We start from the raw sequence: 18435 nt of genomic DNA on the forward strand, positions 1-18435 counted from the left end.
GGACTGTGATGCGCTGTGGAGAAGGTTGTTCAAGTGCCTTGTATTATTACAAAAGAGATAGCCGTTGAGGCTCTATTTATGCGTTCTTGATCGCATGATCCTATCCTCTTAGAGCCTTCCTCTCTAATTTCCTATGTTCCGGGTCGTTTACCTCCGGTCTCACTAATTTCAGGTTCTCACCCTTCCGGTGTTACCTTTTCACCGCTAACGGCAGAATCTCAATCGAGCCTAGCCCCGCTGTAAGGTAGGCTCATCATCACAGGGACCATAATGGAAGTGACGTGACTACTACTAGTGAGGACCGAGGCCGGCTTGCAAACCCATGACAATCAATGAAAAGGAAGATGTGGTGCTGCCTTCGTTCCCCATCTCTCCCGCAGCACCAAAGAAACAACACAATGAAACGCCAGAAGCCCGCAGGTTTTGTGTGATCCAATCCGCCAATCAGTCGAAAATAAAGCTGCTCAAGGATATATCGCGTCTAAAGAATCTGAAGAGGAGGCCGTGTCAAAAGGCGCGCTGACGTCGCTCTGCTTCATTGCGCCGTTCAGCGCGAGCCACCCAGAGCGCTGATGCGCGCTCCAGAAGGTCGGTGCAGGAGTGTGTCAGAGTGCTTGGACACAACGCCATTGTTGTTCTCGTTGGCGTCCTCGTACTCCTCTTCGTCATCCTCGACAATCTTGGTCGGGATATCCTCGCGAACAAGGAACTGCTGGCTGCCGCGCTCGGGTGTGGTGGCCGTTGTCGAGGCAAACGACATGGCGGTGCTGCTCCTGTTGGGGATCAGGTCTGGGGTGGGAGGGATGCTCGAGGCACGGCCCGAGGGCTGGAGCATACTGTCGTCGCCCGTCTCCGAAGTGGCCGCAGAGTGGCCGTCGTCGCTGTGCGCCGTTGACAGGGCGCTCTGGCGGCGGTTGTTGCGCAGCTCGGATTCCTGAGCCAGCTGGAGGCTCTCAACCGCAGCCTGGCACTGCTCCGAAATGTTGCGCACAATGTGGGCGATGGCGTCCGTCTTGTCCTTGAGATGACGGTCGGCAACGTCGATGAAGCTCGACGCAGAAATGCGCTTCTCGCCGCGGCTTGCAGGCTTGAGCTTGGCGTGGTCCTCACGGGAGATACCCTTCTCCTCAGCCTGACGGGCCTCCTCAGCTTCGGCGGCTTGCTCCTCGTCAAAGCCAGCCTCGATTTCGCTGAGCAGCTCCTCAGGCTTGGTGAGGGTCTGGACAAGGTGCTCCATGTGGTGGCTCTGGCCACCCACAAGGCTGCGCAGGTGCAGCACCACGCGCCGGGCCTCATCGCGCTGGCGCATGATTGTGGTGTTGGTGTGTTGAAGCTGGGACAGCTCCTTCTTGTTGCGCTTGCGCTCGCGCTCCAACTCCTCGGCAATCTCCTGCTGAAGGACAAGGGCCTCGAGCGCATCGTCGCGCTGCTTCTCGGTACCGGTAAGGCGTACCGAGAGGCGGGCGTTGTCGTCCTTCTGCTGGTCAATGAGGGTCGCAAGACGGCGGTTCTCCTTCTTGTGGCTCTCAATCTTGACCTTGAGATCCTGAGTCTCCTTGGTGAGCTGGTCAGCAAACGCTTGGAATTTGAGGAATTGCTGCTTCCAGTTCTCGAGCTCCTCCACCAAATAGTTGTTGCGCTTGTTGACTTTGCTCAGCTCAGTGTCCATGCGGCCCTTGAGGTTGATGAAGTCTTGCCAGGCCTCGAGGGCGTCACGCGAGTACTGGTTGCGCTCGCGGACAATCTCGTTGAGGTGGCGCATTGACACCTTTGTCATCAAGGGCTTCTTTTGCTGACCTGCAAAGACAGCCTTGATGCCAGTGTTGCGGCCAACCTTTTCACACACGTGGTCCATGACGGCCATGACGGAGTCCAAGTTCCACCATTCGGGCTCCTGGATCGACTCGACCTCGCCCCGCATGACAATGATCTGGCCAGCCGGGATCAGCTTGCCGCCGCCATAGGCAGATCGCAGGTGCTGGGGCACACCAGATGGTGTCACATCACCATTGAGAGCCTGGGTCAAGCGGTTGACAAACTTGTTGCGCTGACCGGGGTTCAGAGCAGTTGGGGGGTCAGATGTGAGAACAAAGTTACGGTCGAGATCCACCACCAGCGCATCGGTGGGGGCTGTGAAGAGAGAGCGGCACTCGGCCGTGATGCCCAAGATGTACGGTCCGGGCTCCTGGACGAGCTCGGCAGCGTGCCGGGCGTGGACGACAGGCACGTATAGGCCACTCCACTCGTACACGCGGACGCAGTAGCGAATTGTCTCAGCAGCCATTGTGAGCATAGCAGGGTAATGGCTGACGAAAATGATTCGGCGGGTTGGCGAGATGGCGGCCTCGATCACGCCCACAATGTTGGGGATTGACAAACAGGCGAACAGGGGCCACATGGCGAAGTTCTGGAAGCCTGTCGGTGAAGAGGGGAATTGGTAGCAAAGCGCATAATCTTTCATGTCGATTCTCACAAGGTCGTTGAGACGCGGCGCCGGGAAGCTGAGGATTCGAGACACCTCCTCGGCGTGGAAAAGGTTGGTGGCCTTGTTCCAGTGAATCCACATACCACGGAGATAGTCGCCCAGGAGGTTATAGAGGGGGTATCGTGACAGGAAAGAGAGACAGTATGGGATCCAGTACGTCTCGTCGGGGCTGTCGTAGTAGTCGGACTCTGTCCGCTTGCGCAGGTCGCGGATTGTCTCTGCGCGCTTCTCGTCTGCTCGCGACCAAACACGCAGCGAGATTCCGTACAGGGTGTGCGAAGAGTCTTGCTGCAGGACAAAGGCGTGGTGGACGCAGTGCGGCTGGCTGCGGCCAGTGCAGATCTCGACATCGTGGGGGAAACAAGCCTAGAGGGGTCAACAATGGGAACAGGTGGTGCTTTTCGGGAGAGCTCACCTTCATCGCAGCATGCAACGCACGGGCAATCTCGTTATCCTGCTCCAGCCTGGGGCTGCTGCCGAGGATCTCGGGCAACCAGAATTGGCCAACCGCTCCCTTCATGTGGCCAATCTTGCCCTGAGTGGGCGCTGGGGCCTTGACCCATTGTGAAGGCTCGCGGCCGACACCACACACCATGTACGCATGTGTGAGTGTCTTGGGGGTCCGTTGTTGAGGCTTCGAGGCGAGCGTGGCAGGGGCGGGTTGGGTGATGCGCGAGTGAAGAGACGAGGTGCGGCTGGGTATCAAGAGGTTGTCAGCACCGCCCTGATCGCGCGTGCTGGGCCGGCCATCACGTTCGCTGGTTCTCGGGCGTGTGAAAGAAGAGTGGGTGTTGAGAGAGGGAGCCATGGCGAACTACGATACTGTCGAAGTTGGTTGTCGAGGGTGTTGGTATCTATCGCCGACTCAATGGCGTGTTCCCCAGAGGCTCTCTGAACAGGAGAGGAAAGCTCAGCGGGCCATCCGTCAACGAGGACGAACAATTGACCACGGGCGGAGACCTGGCTGAAGAAATGAACGACTGGTTGTGAGATGCTGGCGATGGTGCACTCAGAGGGGGAAGGAAGAGAAGGAAAGGTGAGGTTGCTACAGTCCGGAGCTGGACGCCAGAACCGAGAAAAGAAGAGGAGCGAGTGGGCGAGTCGAAACAGGCGTCCGGGACCTGCGTGAAGATGCTGCCCGGACAGGGATCTGGTGATGAGAGAGTGGGAAGCTGCAAGGGTAGAAAGGAGAGGCCCCAGCGAAAGGTACGTCCATAGGGTACGTACCGGTCGCGGGAAGAAGCACTGACCACACCCGTGGCTGACTCGAGGCCCGGGCCATTGTTCGAGTACATGCAAAGCCTTGTGTTTTCGCGGGTTAGACAGGTACCCCGCGACGACCAGTCGAACTGCCGCAGGAAGAGCTAGCCCAACTCGGACTAGCCCTCTTTTTATGACCACTGAAATCCAGACGCCGTCCGTGTCGCGGGCGAGCAATCGACAGGGGCGCGCAAGGACCCTGGCAATATCGCGGTCTTGGCCAATTTATTCCAGGGGCGCGACCAATTGACGTTGGGACGCCTCTCATGGCCCAGCCAAGGGGAAATTGTCTCTTCCCAAAGTCCAAAGTTTGCCGGCGATCCAGAGGGCACTGCGGCAGATAAGAGACGAAGTGGTGGGCAAACACACAAGCACATACTGTATGCGTCAGTGACAGCCCCTAGCCTAGAATAATGGCAGAGAAAAAGAAAGAAAATTGGCCACACAGTGGCGCCTGGGCTCGTGACGCAGGGCGGGCACTTCCATCTCGCTATAAGAGTGTCCCTGAATAGCGCGTCATCAATTGCTTGTTGGGTGTCGAGGGGTCGTCGACTGGAGACGGCGGCGAGGACAGACTTGCTAGCAAGCCAATGTTCGCACGCGTGCTGTGATCATCCTCAGCCGTTTGCCAGCCCGTAAAGTGCAGTCAACTGCGATCACGAACCAATGTCCAAGCCTTTCCAAGACTAGTCAATGCTTTCTGATGGCGGGCCTGTCTGTCCATATCCTGATTCCTGATATTAGTTATCAGCTCGTTATAATAACTCCGCCCGAGCCAATATATGGAGGTGAGGTGCGCCCGTCTCCACCACACCCTGACCTGTCGACTCAGCCAGCTCGTTTCAGCTTTGAGACCAACGAACCCACGCTGCACGCTTGCCCTCCAACAAGTTCCAACTGCATATCAGACAATCCAAGGCCTCGATCACGAATTGTCGCAGGTCTCGAAAAAGCCATTGTCGTTGAAGAACTATTACTATGCTGCTTATTGTGGCTTTCTATAGGTGTTTTAAGGCCACCCTCGACCAGCAGAGCGCTTTAGATTACGGACATTTATCAGCGACTTCTCCTAAAGCTGCATGGTCAGAGGCGATCGTTTCACGTCTTCCGCGTCACCCACCCGCATGCGCATCGCATGCTCAGTCACCAACGTGAGCCAGACTTCAATGTTCTGATCATGTGAAGACTGGTTCACCACTGACGTTCGGCTCCAAAGCGCCTCGAGCTGTCTTTACGACAATGCTCTGAGCCGATTTGAAGTTGTCATCTTAGTCTCCGAACCTTTCAGTAATTACGACGCCGATCCCAAGTTCCCAACGGCTGCGGGCATTAGAACCCTTGTCCATTTCTACGTGTACTGTGAGATGCTGACGTTGGAACTTGGAAGCAATCAAACATACCGCATGGCAGCATGGCAGCATCCGTGCTCGTCGACCCAAATATCCGGACATCCGTTCAACGATCCCATCCGCTTGCTCGAGAAACGCATGTAGCCGTCTCGCAGTTCTAGCGTTAAGTTCACTGTCCGGTTGACCGCACGTAAACAGTCGAGTAAGAAGCATTGATACTGGCCAGCGATCGCGCTCCCCCATCCGTAACGACTATAATTATAACTTACGAGTCTGGTATTGATCCAGACTGCAACCTGGGTTGTCATCCACGAATCTGTTCCCGTCGTGATGCGTACGTACTTCTCGACTACCCTAGGCTCGAGACGAAACGTTTCCGCATGCCGACGATTTGACAATACAAACGCTTCACTATAAGAACAACCAACGTGGACTCAACTCAGAAGTTCTGTACTCGATTTTCTTGGCGGCAAAAGAGATTTAATAACTTCACTGACCTCGTTCTGCGACGTCATCCAAGTTAACAATCCCCTGGCCAACATATTGCACGCACAGAAATGGTCTTGATACGACTACCACACGAGTTCTACTCCTCATCAGCAAGGAGACATAGACCGCACTGTCGCAAATTTCATCTCTCATCTCATCGTCTTGTCATCTCGTCATCTCAAACATCCGCTCAACTCCACGCTCGATCCACAAAACCCGCACATTCACAACAACCCTCACCCCCTTTACTCCTTTCACGTCAACACCACACTTAGTAGCCGTAGCCGCCTCCTTCTCGGTAGCCTCCGCCATAGCCGCCCTGGTCGCCGCCATAGCCACCACCACCGCCGCCGCTGTATTCACCACGGCTATAGCCACCTTCACCTTCACGGTTGTAGCCACCGCTCCCATAGGCGAGATCGCGCTCGCGATCAGAGTCACCGGACCTGCGACGGTGGTGCTCGTGATAACCACCTTCCTCGCGACGACTGCCACCGTAGCCTTCACTGCCTTCACCGTAGCCGCCGCCGTAGCCTGGCTGCTGGCGCTCCGACGAACCGTAGCCACCGCCGTAGCTGGACTCTTGAGGCCGGCCGTAGCTTGGCTCTTGACGTTCGTACGAGCTGTCTCCATAGCCGCCGCCGCCGCCGCCGCCGTAACCGCCCTCCTGGCGCTCGGAGGAGCCATAGCCACCACCGCTGGCATACTCAGCAGCATGACCGCCGCCGTAGCCGCCGCCACTTCCGTAGCTGGATTCTTGACGGCCGTAGCCTGAGGCCTCTTGGCGGCCATAGCTGGACTCTTCGCGGCCGTATCCAGACGATTCCTGGCGGCCGTAGCCTGACGATTCCTGGCGACCGTAACCTGACGACTCCTCGCGACCATAGCCTGACGATTCCTCGCGACCATAGCCGCCACCACTGGCATACTCAGCAGCGTGGCCGCCGCCGTAGGAGCCTCCCTGGGAGCCGTTACCTCCTCCATAAGAGCTCTCCTGATCATACGCACTGCTGTGAGACCTATGTTCTTCCTGACGGCGAGACTCGGAGTGACGGTTGTCGTCATCATCGTCGTCGCGACGGCGCGAGCTGCCCCTGTCATCACCACCGCCGAGGCCTAGCAAGGACCCAGCAGCACCGATCAGACCGCCCAAGCCTTCCTCCTTCTTGCTACCGCCGCCGTTACCACCACCGTTGTTGAAGACGTTCGAGACGCCCTCGATGATGACACCGGCAGCAGCACTGGCAATCTTATCCTCGGTGGTCTCGGGACCGCCGTAGAGCTTCTGCATCTTGAGCTTGCCACCACAGCCGTGGCCGTGTCCGGTATCATAGACACCCTCCTTGTGGTTCTCGGCGTTCTCCACGCCATCGCGAGACAGCTTGCGGCGGTAATCCTCGCGCTGATCGTCACCCATCTCGCGCCACCACTCCTTCACGGACTGGTAGACGCGACGGCGACCCTCGTGAGCGCCATCCTCGCCCATGTCACGCTGGGCAGGGTGATGCATGATGCCGTGGATGATGCGGTCGAGGAGGCGGTCAACGTCAACGTTCTCGTCGTCGATAGCCTCCATGAGCTGGGGAGTGACCCAGTGGACCATCTTGGCGGCACACTGACCAGCCACCTCGTTGAGGATGTTGGAGAAGTGATCCTTGGACAGCATGGAGTGGGTAGGGTCGGTCGAGTTGTCGTCGTGGAACACAATGTGCTGCTCCCTCTCCGAGGACTGAATGATAGCATCCGAGCCGGTCATCAGCTCGCTCTTGATGTTCTGGATGAGGGGCACGACAAAGGGTGCAATGACAGAGAAGACGAAGCGTGACAGCTCCTCCTCCAGCTGCTCGACGATCTTGGGCAACACAGGGATCTTCTCAATGGCAGCCGTGATGGCCTGCATGACTTCGTCGTGAAACTCGATGGCAGGCATAACCTGGTTGTAGGTCTGCTGGACGTACTCTGTGAACTCCTCAGGCTCCCTGGGTGAGACGGACATGTTCTGCATCTGGGCATTGTTGGCATTAGCCTGGATCTCCTCGACCTTGTCACTCTCGTGCTTGTCGCCGAAGAAGCCGTCGGGGATCTTGTCCAGAAGATCACGCAGCATGCTCGTGTCAGCAGTGCTGCTCTCCTGCAGAGTGCCCTCGAGCTCGTCAATCTCGTTTTGCGTCAACTTGTCAGAGACCTCGCCGGTAACACTGTGAAGGAAGTCGACACCACCAAATGTACCACTATTTCCAAACAGTCAGTTGAATCGTTCCGGGATGAGCATCGATAACCAATGAACCTACGTGACGATTGGGTAGACGGGTCCCTTGGCACCCTCCAATTCAATCTGAGTGTCGCGGCCGCAGTGGGGGAAGATATCGTGCTCGCCCATCTCAATCAGAGCTAGCTCGCAGTAATTGCTGTGTGCGTAGAAATCCTCCAGACAGTGCAGACCGGTACCGAGCAGACGCAGGGATTCATGTAGATCCTTGTGATCATCACTGTCCTTGTAGCGCCTGCCCATCTCGATACATCCGCCAAACAGCCGTCTGATGAGCTTGGCCGAAGTCATGATGCCCGCGCGCTCGTTGGCAATGTAGTTCTTCATGCCCGTGGCGGGGTCGATTGATAGTTCCCGCTCCTCATCCACAGGGCCACGAAGACGCCTGTCGTATTGACGTGCATCCTCATTGTCAGCGTAGTTCTTGGGGTTGTCAATGTGTTCCTCGGGGCGATAGCAGCCCAGTCTGTCGGCTGTGACCTCGAATTCGCGGGAGCCGTAGCCAAAGGTCATGAACCCGAGAACGCAGAGCAGGAGTCGGATGGCCTCGGCAGAAACAGACTTGACGGTGCCGACATCGATGGCCTGCGAGTAGTCGCGAGCCCAGTTGCCAAAGTAGGTCTGCTTGATCATGAGCTTGGAGAATTTCTTGCCTCCGTTGTAAGCATGTGCGGCGGCGATGCTGAGTAGGATGTCTTCGATGTCACCATGGCGCCCTGTTGCAACCGTTAGCAGGGGAACGCGTGAACTTGTGCCTGCTGTGACCTACAGTTCTTGCCCTCGACCTTGGCGATCGAGGCAATGTTGCCAGCTCCAAAGGCTGCTGCTGGTGCTATGGCCCAAGCGAGGGTGAGAAGGAGAGCAAAGCGGAGCATCGTGCCAGCGTGCTCTAGCTCTGTGATGTGTGAATGTTTGGCAAAGGGGTCAGAGGTTGTGACTAAGGACAGGAGGGAAAAATTGGCGAGTTGTCAAGGCGTTTTGATGTGCTGATGCCGAAGAGGGGCAGCAGCTGAAGGTGCCGGCTTGATCGATGTGGGGAGCTCAAGCATGAACCAGGTGACGTCGAAGGGGACCAACTGGAGCTTTGCATGGTGGTTCCGTGGATCGACCCCTACTGTTACGAGGCGGGACTTGTCGATCGTCTTGCGTACGCTGCTACGCACACAAACGCCAGTCTGGTTGGGGAGCACTGCCACCAGTGAGTGAGGTGGTGCTGGGGCTGGGGGCATACCGTCCCCGTGAGTCGCGCGTTCTGCTCATGATGCAGGCTGTGGGCAGGACGTCTCAAAATTTGGCGTTCTTCTCTAGCATGATATCGCCTATGCGGACAACAGCGACCGGCACTGCAGGCGCCGTCACGTCCAATGATGGCGGGCTGAGGTCGTTCGGAGGGGCTCGCATGAAACCCTGGATCTCACTAGCGGGGTGAGTGGCACACGCACCTTGGTGAGACAGAGGTTCTGTTGAATGTATCACTCACTCACTGTGTAACACAGACAGTGAAGGCATTCGTGGTCATGACGAGCCATGATCCAGCAAGTGTACGGAAGCCAATTTGCCCACCGAGCGTCGATAAGTGCGAAATATGATCAGTCGCAGACGTATCATACACAGTCCAAGGGGCGCTTCATTGACGAGGAGACGCTATCAAGCGCTGTCGCTACGGTAGCCGTGGGCCGTGGCTTCGAGTGTCTACTGTCTAGCGTCAAGATCCAGTGGTGGCTTCATTATTGTCTTTCATGGCTGCTAACGTTGTTAGTAGTAGATCTGCCTCAGGGAATGAATGAGTCCATGTCGCTCTATTTACTGTGAGGTACTGGCCTGAACACACCCGGACGTGACGTGCACGATCTGAGCGGGAAACAACAACTGATGAGAAACAGGGCCCTTGAGCCAGCCTTTGGAGCTCCAGCGGCTGGCACTGCCTAGCTCGCGACAACACCGTTCTGAATGACACGCGATAATATCGAGCGGCGGTTTGTCGTTCGTCTGTTCTACTGGCCCAATGACTGCAAAGATGCAAAGCGAGCGACCTCTCCATTGACGTGGGTTCTATGCGTAAAATGATAGTTGACTTCTTTATCTACATGCGCATCATTATCTTTACCTAGTATTCATCGCAAACGAAGGCTGATCATGGTAGACCCGGCCTTAGAACCAGTCTGGACTCTGGACTCTGGAGAGACACAGCCAGACGCGTAGGTGGAGGGCGCCGTGAGCTGGTGGGAACGTGAATTCAAAATGGGACGACGAACGACAGCGACAACGGGTGGCCTGGGAAAACAGGACTGGATGGGCTAAAATGACAATCTGGTGGTGGCAGTTTCTCAAGTAGCAGCTGTCTTTTTGGCACCTGCCTACAGCGAGGTCAGGCGGGGTTGACGTGCGCGCACTTTTGGTTGACATTCTCCCATCAAGCAACCACTCTTCAGCCGCTCGGGCGCCTCGTACAGGGCTTGACAAATTGAGCGCCGACACACCGGCGCCGGCTGGCTGGTGGCCTCCAGTCCAGTCCGTCCCAGGCCTGGCCTCGCACAGATTTCGAGGCCTGGCCCTTTTCGGAGGGCGGCTCGCCCGGGTTCGTGTTGGCACGGTGCACCCTAGCAGTGGGGCCCACTGGCCACAGCGGATTTTGATTGGCCATTTCAGGTCGCACGCGCTGAGTGATTGCAGCCCAGGCGGGTGCCTACAAAAAATGGCATCGCCCCCCCGCCCCTGCCCGAAATATCCAGCCCGTCAACGTCCCCCCCGTCTTCCAGCACCTTTCGTTCCCGCTGTCTTCTGTCTCTTCCAGCACGCTCAATCGCAACTAAAAATCCACCGCAACTGAACGCGCCACGGCCGCCATTGCAACACGCAATCATCCTTGCCTTTGTCTCGTCCAGGGCAACGCAGTCCAAAAGCCAGGGCATTCTGTATCCATTACGCCGCGCTCTCGCGCCGTCACCCCAAACCCCCGCACCTCAGCGCATCCTCGCTAGCTATCATAACAACTCAACGCGTCCACCTCCAGGGCGTTCCAACACCTAAACACATCACCACCAGCCTTCAGCATCCGGCTCCAGCAGTGCGCGCGCGCTACTATAAGCTGTATACTTCTTATACTCACTGACACGCCCGCCTCACAATTCCACCTCTATACTAGCACAACAGCCCTTACCCGCCTCTCACTATGCCTCGTGTTTCTAAAAAGGCGCAGCAAGCTCAGGCCGAGAAGCTGCAGCAGCAACAGCAACAGCAGCCTATTCCCGCCAACGTCGCGCCTCAACCAGTGCCTCAGCAGATGATGCCCAATCCTAACCAGATGGCGCACCAAGGCAACATGCAGCAACAATATCACCATCCTCAGCAACATCAGCAGCTTCCGCAGCACCAGCAGTTCATGCCCATGCAGATGCAGCCTCAGCAGCCCCAACAGCAGCTGCCTCCCATGGGCGTGCCAATCCAGCAACAGCCTCAGCAACACCAGCAGCAATTCCAGCAGCCACCACCACAGCAGCCCGTGCAAGCCGGGCGTGCCCAGGTCATTGATGCTGACAACTTCCGCAAAGTGCGCGACTCCGTAAGTAGAGCCAATTTTTTCTTCCTTTACCCGTCGTGCTGTGGCGTCTTTCTGCGGTGCTATGGCGCGTCAGTGCAAGACGCGCTGCGGTATGCGTCAGAATCTTGAAGCCTCAGTGTCGCAAACAGTCTACTGCAGCCTTTGGCCGTCGCGAGTGCGCGCAACATGGCCAAAGTCTCACGGTCTTGATACGTGAACGCGTATATCAGGGTCAGACGAATTCATTCGTCACGTCGCGCTCTGGAAGCGCGGTTTGCGTCCCTGTTTACATACACGGGCAACCGCTGCGCACGCCCCACTAGCTGGGCGGTCGACTTAACGCTTCAGTGGGTCGACAGCGATCATTTATTAACCACAGCGCTCATAAGCTTCACTTTACCATATGCTCGATAACATGTTTATAAACTGTCACTAACTAGTCATTTCAGGCCGTCACTCGCATGTCCACGATGATTGAGCTTCTCCGCAAGTTCACTGCGGACTACAAGTATCAGACAGATCTGCTCTTGGGCGATAACCCCACCGAGCTTCCCCAGCCTGATCTGTTTGCCAACCTTGACTCCGCCGCTGCGCAGCTTTTGGCTGGCGTGAACCCAGTGCTCGACTTGGGGGCTCCCGCCGAGGAGAAGAAGGAGCGCAAGAAGCGTAGCCATGACCCCAACGCCCCCAAGCGTCCGCTGACTCCGTACTTTTTGTACATGCAGCACGCTCGCTCCATCATCGCCAATGACCTGGGCCCCGACTCGCCCAAGGGCGCCGTTCAGGAGGAGGGTCAGCGCCGCTGGGCTTCCATGTCGGCGCAGGAGAAGGACGGCTGGAACCACGCATACCAGTACAACCTTCGCCTGTACCAGGCCCGCATGGCCTCGTACAAGGCGGGCAATCCCGATGCCAAGGATATGTCTGACGATGACGCTGCTGCCTATGCCGAAGCAAACAACATTCCCATGCCTACCGGTAAGGATGCCGCGGCTCAGGACGCCGGTCAGAATGATCAGGATGCGATCGCTCAGCAGCTTCAGCAGCAAGTCGGCCCGGCCACGGTCATGATGCCTGACGACACAAAGACGCCCAAGAAGGCCGCCGCCAGCCGCAAGCGCAAGAGCGAGGTGGGCGAGGCGCCCTCGAACATGGGCACGCCGGTACAGGCTGGCGCCGCCAGCCCCGATAAGAAGCGTCGGAGGTCAGGCAAGCAGGCACCTGCCGAGGCGGTCGAAGAGCCCAAGAAGGGAGGACGTAAGAAGACTAAGAGCTCCTAGACGCTCCTCTCTACGTTTGGGTGTTTCTTCGGGGAGCGAAAACTGGGGCCGTGATTGTGATATACCCCCGGGGGTCTGGAATCTAGGGAAACGTCTTTGTGGTGATACTGATACTTGGTGTTTTGGTGTACAGCTGGTTGCTTGTTTGGTTCTCGGGTCCAAGTCCAATGGCTAGGAGGAGGGAAAAGACTGCAGTCATTATGCGGCGTGGGACAAGTGGTGGCTTAGGGACTGTATCGGATGTATGATTTCCTTAGCATGCTACGAGGGATACGAATGGAACAGTCCCGTCCATTGTATGTGCATAATTCTTGTCATAGGGACTGACCCGTTCATCAGTAGGCAAAGTACGCTTGTGTCAGGGGCAACGTCTCGGACGGCTCAGCCTCGCAGACCATGCCGTCCGCCTCGACGGTGTAGCTCTCCGGGTCCACCCTCATCTTGGGCATCACATCGTTGAACTTCATGTCCTTCTTGCCGACCGTGCGACATCCCTTGACGGCCTCCACGCGGCTCTTGAGGCCGTAGCTCCCAATGGCGCCAGAGGTGATGCTCGCCTCGGACACAAAGAGGACGCTCGTCGAGGGCACGAGGGGCGCATACATAGGTCGGGCGATGATGGGCTGAATGGTGGGAATGGAGGCGTTCGGGTCGCCCTGTTGCTGTCGTCAGTATACTCCTGTAAGCAATAAGGATTCAGTGGACGTACCATTTGCGCACAGGCAATGAGGCCCGACTTGACCACCAAGGTAGGCTTCGTGCCGAACCAGGCCGGATCCCAGACGACAAGGTCCGCCAGCTTGCCCACCTCGATGCTGCCGATGAGATGGCCAAAGCCCTGGGCCAGGGCCGGGTTGACGGTGTACTTGCTCACGTAGCGCTTGACCCTGAAGTTGTCCGCGCCGGTGCCCTCGTCCTCCGGGAGGCGGCCACGCTGGACCTTGTTCTTGTGGGCCGTGTTCCAGGTGCGGAGGATCACCTCGCCGCAGCGGCCCATGGCCTGGGAGTCGGAGGACATCATGCTGATGGCGCCCAGGTCGTGCAGGACGTCCTCGGCGGCAATGGTCTCGGCGCGGATGCGCGACTCGGCAAAGGCCACGTCCTCGGGGATGTTCTTGGACAGGTGGTGGCAGACCATGAGCATGTCGAGGTGCTCGTCGAGGGTGTTGCGCGTGTACGGGCGCGTGGGGTTGGTGGAGGAGGGCAGGACGTTGGGGAGCTCGACGACGGAGATGATGTCTGGGGCGTGGCCGCCGCCGGCGCCCTCGGTGTGGTACGTGTGGATGGTGCGGTCCTTGAACGCGGCGACGGTGCTCTCCACGAACCCGGACTCGTTCAGGGTGTCGGTGTGGATGAGGCACTGGACGTCCATCTCGTCGCAGACGGACAGGCACGTGTCGATGGCGGCCGGTGTGCTGCCCCAGTCCTCGTGAAGCTTGAGACCGCATGCGCCGGCGGCGACCATCTCGCGCAGCGCCGTCGGGGAGGAGTCGTTGCCTTTGCCCGTGATGCCGATGTTCAGGGGCAACGTGTCGCACGCCTGGAGCATGAGCTTCGTGTAGTTCTTCCCTGGGGTACAGGTCGTGGCCGATGTGCCAGCGCTACGCTCCGCGTTAGTAGCTAGATAAATATTCAAGGGGAAGAGTGGATGGAAGTAAGTACCTTGGACCAACACCGCCACCAAGCATGGTGGTGACACCCGAGGCCAGGGACTCCTGAGCTTGCTGCGGACAGATGAAGTGGATGTGTGTGTCGATTCCACCAGCGGTGATGATCTTGCCCTCGCCAGCAATGACATCTGTCCCCGAGCCCACGACCATGTTGGTGGTCACGCCATCCATGACATCCGGGTTGCCAGCCTTGCCAATTCCCACAATCATGCCGTCCTTGACGCCAATGTCGGCCTTGTAGATCCCCGACCAGTCCACGATCAGCGCGTTGACGACCACCAGGTCCAGTGTCTCCGCGTCGGGACGACCAGTGGCCTGACCCATGCCCTCGCGCAGCGTCTTGCCGCCGCCAAACTTGCACTCGTCGCCGTAGACTGTCAGGTCCTTCTCCACCTTGACCCAGAGATCAGTCAGCCCCAGGCGCACAATGTCCCCAGTCGTAGGGCCGAACATGGTGTTGTAGGCCGTGCGCTCCATGGTGAAAGCCTCGACCAGCGTCGAATCCGCAGCTGGGTCAGGTTTGTGCGCAAAGTCGGCCGCTTGGAGATTCTTCACAATGTCGTCCACCCTCCAGAGCTCCATGCCCCCCGTCGCGAGGCTGTTACCGCCCTTGATGACCTTGTGCCCACCAATCTCGACGAGTGTGACGGTCTTGGTGTCGCCCGGCTCGAACCGAACGGACGTGCCAGCGGGGATGTCCAGCCTACAGCCGTATGATTTGGCCCGATCAAACTCGAGCTGCGGATTGGTCTCGATGAAGTGATAGTGCGATCCCACCTGAATGGGTCGGTCTCCTCTGCTCGTCACCCTCAGCCTGACCCGCCTGCGCCCCTCATTCAGTGTGATGCGACCCTTGACCGCGACGACCGCACCGGGGGCCTTGAGCGCCGCATAGTCATCCTTGACGATGGGTGGGAAGATACTGGGGTTAGGAACGGGCAGGAAACTGCCATAGAGCGCCCTGCTCAGGTCACCATCGTCGCTGGCGATGGGGTCGTGCACAGTGACCAGATACGTGCCCGTTGGGAATGTTCCCTCGACCTGTATCTCATGCAGAGTGGTGCACACGGCGGGCAGGACGTGTCTACGTCCGAGCATGGTGGCGCCAAGGCCCATGAGCTCCGAGACGTTGTGCTTGCCATCGCGAATGAGCTCCTGGAGCACCGAGGCGATGAGGGCCACGGCCTCGGTGTGGTTGAGGCGTACACCGCGGGCGAGACGGCGCTGGGCGATGAAGCCCAGATGAGAAGTGGTGAGCTTGTCGAGCTGCCTTGGTTAGTTGAGCTGGAGCTGGATCATGTGGGGAAGAGGGAGTTTGCCTCGCGTGGAATGAGATGCATCTTGGCGCTGAACGAGCGGGCTTCAGATCGCTTCTCTCAAACTGACGTGATGTGAGTATGAATCTCGATGCACTTTGAGCATGGAGAAGCGACGACGATGGTGGTGCGAGTCCAGAGTCGTCCGACGCTACTGATAACGACGGGAAGCTCAAGCCCCGCATGGCGGATAAGCGATCGCAGCCATTGCCCAATTATATTAAGTCACTGGCCCAAAAGGGGAGAGAGACTGGACCCTGGAGGCTGTGTCAATGTGAATGGAATAAGCAAACGTTCAGTCATTGAACAAGGACCAGAAGCAGCAATACGCTGGCGGTACAAGTGGTATCATTCGGTGCCATGCCAGTCAGTCGCTCATCCAACGGTTACCCTCCCAAAACGCCCATCCTGAAAACGAGACTACATCGTTACGGCATAAGCAGCAACTGCCCACGCTACTCATCCTCCACTTCTTCGTCCCACTGTTGCTTCTCCTTCTTGAGGTACTCGCCCATCTCCGTCGGCTTGAATATGGAGCTGTCAGGATCCGACATGCGCGGCACCTTGGCCAGCGTCTCATCGTCAAAGATCCCCCCAATCGTCCGAATCCATTTCTTACGACGCTCCATCAGCGTCTTGGTCAAGTCACCAATACCAGGGCGAGCCGTGCCCTGCGCGCCGCTCCCCACAAAGTGACTGCCCCCGCCCGCACCGCCGGGGCGCTTCGCCTTCTTGCTCTTGCCCATGGTGCGCGTGCGCTTGGTGTATGCCGCTTGCACCTGGGTGTCGAGATCCTCCAGGATCGTGTTGTACTCCTGGTGCGCCATGCGTTCGCGGATGATCTCGGTGAGCTTGGACTTGCGCGCTCCGTTGATGAGCATCTGCTCACGCAGACGTTCTTGCAGCGTGCGGATGCGCCCAGCGACCTCGTCGTCGAACGCGCCATCGTAATCTGGCTCCACGCCGTCCGGGGGCAGGAATCCAATGTGCCGCAACTCCTGCTTCAGCCGCTCGTCTACCTGGTTGTAGTCTAGCTTGGGGTATGTTGCCTTCTTCCATGCTTCGCTGGTCGAATCATCCATAAAGGTCGCTGGCGGAATCGGGTCCTTGGCTTTCTCGCCATTCGGGCCATTGGCGCCGTTCTCTGTGGGTTCCTCGCCGTTCGGATCACCATTCATCACAATGTCCCCGTTAGTCGCGCCATTTGTCGCAGGCTTCTCCTCGGCAGGTGCGCGGTTCTCAGGCCGCAGAGCTTGCAGTAACCTCGCAGCGACGGGTCCTATCGACAGCCCGTCCGTCTCGGCAACAGTGTCGTTCATGTTTTCAATGGTGCCTCGGGGCATGTTTGCTGGCAGTCGGTCCATCTGGTCGGGCGAGTCCATCGACATGCCCCCATCTTCCTCGGCCCATATCTCAGTGTAGTGGCGCTTCCCTTGCCTTGGCATCAGGAAGGGCGTGACTCGATCTCCCCGCTCGCGTAGGAATCCTAGATCCTCCTCAGAAAACGGCCGGAAGTAAGGCTCCACGTATGACGAAAAGGTCGAAAAGTTGATCTGTGACGTAGGCTTGGCGACGCTGTAGTCGTTATCTGGAGGGTCGCCTGCGATTAAGTCGGCCAGATCGCTCGCGGGATACCCAGCGACCGAGTAAATCTCCTTCTTCTCTTCTTCTGTCATTTCTGGTTTGATCTCGCGGATCTCATATATGGTTGGGTCGGGGAACGTCGATGGATCTTCGCCAAAGGTCTGGTGAGCAGGCATCTCTCGCCGGGGTGGCGCGCCTTCGTCCTCTGAGCTTGACTCTCCTTCTTCCTCCTTCTTGTCGGTTTTGTCCTCCTCATCGTCTTTTTTCTCTTTCGTGTCCACATCCATCGCCGAGGGTGATCGGCCTGCGACTGGGGACAGCGAGGAGCTCGGCTCTCGTGAATGTTTCCTCTTGGTGCCACGGTTGGAAGAAGGACGGCCTGTTCATGGTTGTTAGGGCCTGCCTAGTGTCGAAGACTAAAAGAGAATTGTAGAGTCAACATACCATCTTTACTAGTGCTCCCAATCTCTGGGGGCGCTAGTGATTCCGAGGTCTTCTTCTTCTTGTGCTTGGGCCGTTTGCCCTCGTCCTCTGGCACATAGTCGTCCGGTCGTTTCTTGCGCTCGTCGGCCAGAAAGCGCATGCCCCGATCGTAGAAATTGGTGCGCTTCTCAATGACCGACGATAGGTCCTTGAGCTTGGCGAGGAGCGCATCAATGCTACGTGAGTCCGGTACCGCAGCATTGGACGACACAGAGTCGACCAGATCCTCGTAGGCAAGGTTGCTCTCCAGTAGAATGACCCGAGTGTTTAGGTAGTCGGGATCGTACGCCTTCTGTTCGGGTAGACTGCCTGTCGGTGGCTGTGGTGTCGAAGTGCGACTCGGCTTTGGTAGCGCCGAGCCGCTCTTCTTGCTCGTGCCTTTTTGTGAGCCCGGAGGCATTGCGATGGACGGTCCAGAAAGCCTCGAGTCTTGGGGGATGTCGGTCTGTCGTTCAAGTGTTTCGTGATGAAGTGCAAGAGCGCTGTCGCGTCGCACGGTCGAGCTTACCCAATTAAGTCGCGATCAATTGTCCCTCCGATGACGCCGCGTGCGGAGCCAGGAGAGCGCATCAACGAAAGTCCGCCCCGGCGTCTCGCAGGCATCAATTGTTCACCGAAAACACACCTGAACTGTCTTCATGTCTCAAGGAAACACATGAATGTAATAGCCCAAGTTTCAACGCACGTATGGCTAGCATCGAGAAATTCA

General features: G+C 57.7%; 5 protein-coding genes across 5 annotated transcripts; 1 reads left to right on the plus strand and 4 right to left on the minus strand.

Moving 5' to 3' along the window:
• Positions 1 to 535: 535 nt before the first annotated feature.
• On the minus strand, positions 536 to 3584 carry F5Z01DRAFT_521276 (AEX-3 domain-containing protein). Its single transcript, XM_046260411.1, has 2 exons — positions 2901 to 3584; positions 536 to 2851 (listed from the first exon to the last, which is right to left on the minus strand). Exons 1-2 carry the CDS (start codon positions 3291 to 3293, stop codon positions 548 to 550), a joined length of 2697 nt encoding a protein of 898 aa, XP_046119801.1. The 5' UTR covers positions 3294 to 3584; the 3' UTR covers positions 536 to 547.
• Positions 3585 to 5854: 2270 nt separating this feature from the next.
• On the minus strand, positions 5855 to 8727 carry F5Z01DRAFT_672525 (heterokaryon incompatibility protein Het-C-domain-containing protein; the record flags this gene model as incomplete). Its single annotated transcript, XM_046264822.1, has 3 exons — positions 5855 to 7814; positions 7875 to 8568; positions 8622 to 8727. 3 exons carry the CDS (start codon positions 8725 to 8727, stop codon positions 5855 to 5857), a joined length of 2760 nt encoding a protein of 919 aa, XP_046119802.1.
• A 2961-nt stretch (positions 8728 to 11688) lies between these two features.
• F5Z01DRAFT_521299 (uncharacterized protein) lies at positions 11689 to 12904 on the plus strand. The gene has a single exon (XM_046260413.1). The coding sequence runs from the start codon at positions 11855 to 11857 to the stop codon at positions 12671 to 12673; it is 819 nt and encodes a 272-aa protein (XP_046119803.1). The 5' UTR covers positions 11689 to 11854; the 3' UTR covers positions 12674 to 12904.
• Positions 12905 to 13008: 104 nt separating this feature from the next.
• F5Z01DRAFT_698581 (urease) lies at positions 13009 to 16092 on the minus strand (the record flags this gene model as incomplete). Its single annotated transcript, XM_046266360.1, has 4 exons — positions 15663 to 16092; positions 14336 to 15609; positions 13383 to 14274; positions 13009 to 13329 (listed from the first exon to the last, which is right to left on the minus strand). Exons 1-4 carry the CDS (start codon positions 15681 to 15683, stop codon positions 13009 to 13011), a joined length of 2508 nt encoding a protein of 835 aa, XP_046119804.1. The 5' UTR covers positions 15684 to 16092.
• On the minus strand, positions 15655 to 18298 carry F5Z01DRAFT_521501 (histone acetyltransferases subunit 3-domain-containing protein). Its single transcript, XM_046260414.1, has 2 exons — positions 17688 to 18298; positions 15655 to 17622 (listed from the first exon to the last, which is right to left on the minus strand). Exons 1-2 carry the CDS (start codon positions 18124 to 18126, stop codon positions 16115 to 16117), a joined length of 1947 nt encoding a protein of 648 aa, XP_046119805.1. The 5' UTR covers positions 18127 to 18298; the 3' UTR covers positions 15655 to 16114.
• Positions 18299 to 18435: the final 137 nt, after the last annotated feature.

This window comes from Emericellopsis atlantica (assembly GCF_019669845.1).
Source record: "Emericellopsis atlantica unplaced genomic scaffold F5Z01scaffold_8, whole genome shotgun sequence".
Taxonomy (NCBI): Eukaryota; Fungi; Ascomycota; class Sordariomycetes; order Hypocreales; family Bionectriaceae; genus Emericellopsis; species Emericellopsis atlantica.